The sequence below is a fragment of the Chrysochloris asiatica genome, unplaced genomic scaffold (assembly GCF_000296735.1).
Source record: "Chrysochloris asiatica unplaced genomic scaffold, ChrAsi1.0 scaffold00166, whole genome shotgun sequence".
In the NCBI taxonomy this organism is placed as follows: Eukaryota; Metazoa; Chordata; class Mammalia; order Afrosoricida; family Chrysochloridae; genus Chrysochloris; species Chrysochloris asiatica.
This window is the reverse complement of record NW_006408684.1, coordinates 5,222,735-5,229,125: the sequence shown is the minus strand read 5'-3', so window position 1 is coordinate 5,229,125 and position 6,391 is coordinate 5,222,735. Positions and strand designations below refer to the sequence as shown.

The following is a 6,391-nucleotide window of genomic DNA, read 5'->3' as shown; positions in this document are numbered from 1 at the left end:
TTTGCTTTAAGGTTCACGGGGCGTTTTTCCGTGGTGTTTCTGGTACCCCTGTTTGGTCTTGCTGTTTGGTCTTGCCCAAGATGTCGGCTCCGGGCCTCCGAGCCCAGCCCAGCAGATTCAAAAGTATGTGATTTTTCACTTCAGCTTCAAATTTCACAATCTATAAGCCTTCAAACCTTCAAAATATTCCTATCTCTGTGGTTCTGAGTTTTGGAGCTCTGCCCCGGATCTGCTTTGCCTGGTGTTCTGTGTTATTGCTGACCGTGAACTTCACTGCACCTCCACCCTAGGCGCCATCAAGCCCCGCCCCAAACTTCTTTATTTCCTTAATCCATTTCCTTTTGTCCACAGAATGAAGAGCCAGTCTTCTCCAAGGATGGCCGGAAGTTTTTCTTTGTCAGAGCCATCCCCCAGGGAGGAAGAGGAAAATTCTATCATATCAGCATGTCTTCATCCCAGGTAAGTAGGCTCCTTTTCAAGCAGCTTTCAGAGCCTTTTCCAGGACCCCGAAGGTAACCCAGCACATGTGAACTCAAAGGTAACGTCCTGAAGGTGGGCACACTTAGGACAGTGGGGTCACATTTGCTCCTTTTGTTTCCAATCAAGAATCTGAGTTACACTTCCAATATCAGAAGAAACTGAAGGATTTGTCGTTTGGAGTAAGCCTGAAGACTCATCTGCTTGCTTTGTATGATAGTGCTGTAACTGTCTGACCTTTCCTCTTTCCCTGCGGGAGATGCGTCTTTGACACATCTTCACCCCTGAAAGATGGACTTGGGGTGTGTTTGCTGACCTGCTGCTGCTCTCTCGTAGCCCCACCAAGGCATTTCATCTCTAGTTTTAGCTAACTACACTGTTGCTACCAGCTGTAGCTCATCAATGCCTGGAGTATGGGGGTTGAGAGCAGGGAATTTTGGCGATTAATGCAAATGCATTTAGAACCGAAAGTAGCCATCCTAGTGAGTCTGTCTGGTCTCCTGTACAGAGGTCACCCTATGGAGTCTATGCCCATACACAGGTGATGGTATCATTGGCCAAACACCCTTTGAGGATCTCTACTTTGGGAAAGCAAGGGGGTGGATGTGGCAGTCTCCCTCAGAGATCTCGGGGCCTCAGAGATGACAAGCTTTCACTTGGTGTATGGATTTGATTTCTGAAACAGCCCCAAGTTATTTGGGATTAAAGTTAGAGGGGGGAAGGTTAACCAAGAATATTCTGTGGATATAAGGGGAAGACTCCTGTTTATTAGATAAAGGTAGAGCCCTGACAAGGCCTAGATTCAGGACTTTCCAATTTAAAATCCACCTCATTACAGGATGTCTGCATGCTGGCTTCATGTATTCATTGCTATGGGCTTTACTGCCCCAGACTTCTGTGATTTCTCACTTTGGCCCATTTTGATCATGAATAATATTTTCTAGATGTTTTTATTCATACTCCTGAGTACTCTGAGTCCAAAAACATCCCAACAGAAAGCTTTCTCTATCATAAAGGAGCCCCTTGCCCCAGGCTTCTGCATTTGTCCCTTTCTAACCCTGGGAGCCTGCTCAGGCCTCACTATGCTCAGGAACCCGCCCTGCCCCCTGGTCCTTGTGCAGGTCTTTTCCTCTCCCATGACTCCCACCTCAGCTATCCCCAGGTGTTTGTGTCTGTCCTTCACCTGTTCAGTTGCCATCAGCTCCTCCTGCTCCCAGCAGAACCTTCATTCAGAACAGCTGGCCTGTAACGCCACACCCTCATCGCCCCCACATCCCATTCTAAATGAATTTCAAACATGCTTCCCATTGAGACTGTCTTGTCATTCTTTGCGCTATGACTTATTGTTATATTGTACTACTTACCTCTGTGCGGCACTTAGAGAGAGGCAGTATGTATGAAGCAGGCAGTGCTCAATAATAATGTCCCAATCACCCTGTCAGTAAGGGCAGAATATGGCCAAGGGGCTGAAGGATCACCTGCCTTCCTGTAGTTTTTCTGTTTCCTTCTTTCCTATTTCACCCACTTCCCCATACTCCTCTCTTTCTTCCCTCCCCATTTCCCTATACTTCCAAATTCAGGAACAGAGCAGCTATTAAGCATGGCTTCGTGTCCTATGACAGTTGTATACCTGGCAACCAAAGTACTTTGATGAGGAAAGCCACAGTGGTTTGTGTTACTGAGACTCAAGGACAGGGGAGGTAGGTATGGGGCTTGGAATCATCTAAAAGTTTTCCTAAGAGAATTGGGATCTAAGCTTGGCCTCAATGGAGAGGAACTGTCAGAAAGGGGAGCAGAACGGCCTTACCCACAGAGCTGTGTCTCCCTGCCCTGCTATCTAAAATGGCCTGAGATTTGGGGATCAAGCTCTCGTATCCATTGTCTGTCTCTGTGGATATCAAGGTGCCTGACCGTCTGGTCTGTCTGTGTTACAGCCTAACAGCAGTAATGACAACATTCAGTCAATCACCTGTGGGGACTGGGATGTGACCAAGATTCTGGCCTACGATGAGAAGCAAAATAAAATGTGAGTAAGGGGTAGAGCCCCTGTCACTCCAGGCTGGCAGTGGGTAGTCAGCCTTTCATGTTACTGGTGGACTGGGCCACACAGTGTTTCTAACCAAATCAAACTTGCAGAATCCACACATAGACCAGTGCAGCATCACTCCTCCTTTCAGGCAGCATTAGCAGCTCCCTGGTGCTTCATGAAAATCTGCCACCGATTCTTGTCTCAACAGCCCAACTTGCAAAGTTTTCAAATACTTTCATGATGAAGTTAAATTTGCAACCAGATCTGTGAGGGGAAATACATTGTTATTATATGTTAGATATTGTTGTTGGTACTATTATTATTTTTGATACTTATTGAGTATTTATAAGTTCCGGGCACTAAGCTAAGCACTCTGTGAGCATACTTAATACAACAGTTAGATGAGGCAAGTTTATCATTTTCCTCCTCTTAAAGGCAGATAAACAGAGACTAGGAATGCCCAGGAATTGAGTCCAGGTTGTTCAGTAGGAAAGAGGTAGAGGTGGGATTCTACTCAGACAACTTGAGACCAGGAGTCATACATGTGGCCTCCTTGTTATCCAGCCCACAACTCATATGAGAGCCTAGATTGCTACATTCAGAGTCTTCCATGAAAATCACTCAGTGTGTATTCATTTAGCCAGACTTGTATTCGTATTACTTGTTCTCCATAAGGTTAATAATCTTACAAAGAAATTTCCAGACCCAAATCCAGATACATATCACCAGCACCCTCCAAGCCCCTCCCCATCAGTGACTCTAAAGTGAAGGTCAGTGTACTGTACTGGCCAGGTCCCTTGACCCCCGAATGTTTGTTTAGGCCACTGAACAGCCAAAGCTCCTAAGAAGAACCATTAAGGAAGTGGATGCTCTTTGAAAAACAAACGTGTTTTGAAACAAAACTAATCACTGTGCCCATTACTGGTTGGTCTTTGCAGTTACTTCCTCAGCACGGAGGACCTGCCAAGACGACGACAGCTCTACAGGTACCTGTTTCCCTTCTCTGCACACTCCTGAAAGGGTGCTGGGGTCTTAGCAGAGTTGCACTTTTTCAGCAATGCATTGTGGGAAGAATTGAAGGAAAGTATTCACCACAGATGAGTAGTAGAAAGGCTGGAAAGAAATCCTGAAAAACGCTGAGGCTACCGAATTTGAAGCTTTGCTTTGTTTTTCTGCTTTTGTCTAATTGAGTTTCCCACCTCCGCTAATTTCTTCCCTTAGGAGCTAACAGACTTACAGTTTTCTTTTCTTTTCACCTTCACCTTTATTCAAGGGTTGACTTAGAGAAATTATCCTCACATGGGTTTTTATAAGAGCGAAAGTCTAGTTTGTTAACTATACGAGTACTAATACCAGATTGTGACTCTGTGGACTAATTGCTGAGCTGCAAGGTCAGAGGTTCAAACCTACCAGGTGCTCCATGAGACAAAGATAAGACTCTTGCTTCCATAAAGATTTTGTCCCAGGAGCCCTCTATATAGTGTCACCGTGAGTCAAAATCTACTCAGGGGCACTAGGCTGGGTTTGTTTTGTTTTGTTCTTGTTGTTAAGTGCCGTCGAGTCAGTTGTGACTCATAGTGCCCTTATGTAGGGTTTCCGAGGAGCAGCTGGTAGGTTTGAACTGCCAACCTCGTGGTTCTGGCCAGTCTTGTAGTCCAGTGCATTAACCTGCTGTGCTACACCAGGACTCTTTTGGTTTGTTTGGGTAGCACAAAATGGAGTCCTGGTGGCATGGTGGTTAAAGTGCTCATCTGCTAACTGAAAGATCAGTAGTTCAAACCCACCAGTTTGTCAGTATAGCAGAGGTTAAAGATGGGATCATCTTCTGTCTCCTTTATGTTTTCTGCGCCAGAAGAAGATTTGCATCTGGTTACAGTCTAAATTATAAATAAGCCACTTAAGAGGACACCATTCAGTGTAGACCTTAGAGCTTGAGCCGAACCTTGTGGTTAAGAGGTGAATGCGTTAACCATTTGCACCAAAGGTTTGAAAAAAAAGACAAAACTCCTTGTCAAGTTTTGTGATCACAGGCTTGCTTCTTTCTGTAGACTGTTTTTCATTGATGCATGTCTATCAGGATAACTTAAACCAGTTATGTCCCAAATTAATAGCATCGTGACTGTAAGTTAATGTCACTGAACTATATCTGCCACAGTTAAAATAACCAGTTGGGAAAAAAACTTATTGAAGCCACCTGCCTATCCTTTCTTCAAATTTATACTATTAGAAGGTATTGTGTCTCACCTGTGAAATAGCTTCATTCTTTATACAGATGGATTTCCTATTAAAACCTGTGGTTGTAATCAACTCTTCCAATGCAAAACATGCAGTTGCTTCTTCCAGGTTTATTGGGTACCTCAGTACACACAGCAGGACTGAATGGTTCCAAATCTCTGTTGTGCGTTACATTGCTATGGGTCAGAACCGACTCTATGGCACCTAACACCAGCAACATTATCTTTCAATGTTGGAATAATTAGGCCTATATTTGATCATAAGGAGCTCTGGTAGCGTAGCGGTTACAAGCTGGGCTGCTAACCTCAAGGTCAGCCATTTGAAACTACCAGCCGTTCCTGGGTGTGTGTGTGTGGCGGGGGGGATGAGGCTTTCTTCTCCTGTAGAGATTTACAGGCTCAGAAACCCTATGCTTTGTCACTGAGTCAGAACTGACAGCATGGTACATCACCACCACCACCACATTTGGTCAGAGTGGCCCCAGTAGTCCCAGGGTGACATCTTCACATCTCCCAGAAGTGTTCAAGCAAGTCACATTTCACTCTGTCCAGAGAAACTGCTCTGGGGAACAGCCAAAGTTTGATTCAGCTGGTCTTGCCGTATGCCAGTGTTGAGTACTCTGATGAAATATAAAGCTATATAAATGTGTCTCCTCTTCTCAATGAGCTGATAATCCAGACAGAAAGATAAATGGGTATAAAATAGAAGATAATAATACCAAACAGCTCTAGTGTTTCATTCATTCCCAGTGTCCAGTCCAGGGCTGAGTATAAGCATATAGCACCAAGGACCTTTCAGTCCATAAGGCCGAATTGCTGAGAACTCTTAAGCCTGGGAGGGATCCCTTGGTTATGGAAGGGTTTATGGGAAAGGTGACATGGAACTGGAAATTAACAGATATTCCAGCAAGGAGACTGACAGAGGAAGGCAGAGAGGTGGGCTCCCACCTAGGAGATGAACTCACAGAACATTTTTTCAGTTACTTTAGAATGTTAACTGAAGCAATTTGAACCTTGACCATTATAAATGCTTCCCTTCAGTCCAAGAACTCTGTCTCAGTTCACACCTCTCTTCTGTGCTTTTTCAGTGCCAGCACTCTGAAAGATTTCAACAGGCAGTGTCTGTCCTGCGACTTGATTGAGAACTGTACTTACTTCAGTGCTTCCTTCAGCCACAGCATGGATTTCTTCCTGCTCAAGTGTGAAGGTAAGTCCCCGTCACCCTTTCAGACCTGTTTTTAAATCATGCTGAAAAATCCATGACCACATTTACAGAAAGGTGAGGCCTGGAGTGAGGAAGCTATGTTAAGAACATAGCTGTTTCCAAAACAGGTAAGGATTCACGTCTAACTGAAGCTATTGGCTCAGTGGAACAGGTCACTTCTCCATCGGATGCAGTATTATAATGTTTATCACTGTTGTTAAACATGCTATGCCACTTAACTCAACAGCTTTTCTATCATTTTCCATAAAATCACATTAGTCTTGTGAACTAGTTAAATGAAGATAAATAACAATTTCAAAGAGCAATGTTTTAATAGTATTTAAAAACTTCAGACAGGAAAAATGGTTTATCAAGGATAACTTATCCCAGCTTCAGCAAGCTCTTGATCACACTAATCAACATACTCAAATAGTTTGCTATGCCCTA

At 44.2% G+C, this 6,391-nt stretch overlaps 1 protein-coding gene across 2 annotated transcripts in view; it reads left to right on the top strand.

Annotated features, from left to right (window-relative positions):
• The window catches only part of DPP6 (dipeptidyl-peptidase 6), a 1,346,563-nt gene that overhangs the window by 1,157,902 nt on the left and 182,270 nt on the right, over positions 1 to 6,391 (top strand). For both annotated transcript variants that reach the window (XM_006871298.1, XM_006871297.1), the window contains 4 exons: positions 352 to 459; positions 2,412 to 2,503; positions 3,445 to 3,492; positions 5,829 to 5,947. In XM_006871298.1, the coding sequence (XP_006871360.1) occupies positions 352 to 459; positions 2,412 to 2,503; positions 3,445 to 3,492; positions 5,829 to 5,947 (367 nt within the window). The remainder of the gene's footprint in view (positions 1 to 351; positions 460 to 2,411; positions 2,504 to 3,444; positions 3,493 to 5,828; positions 5,948 to 6,391) is intronic.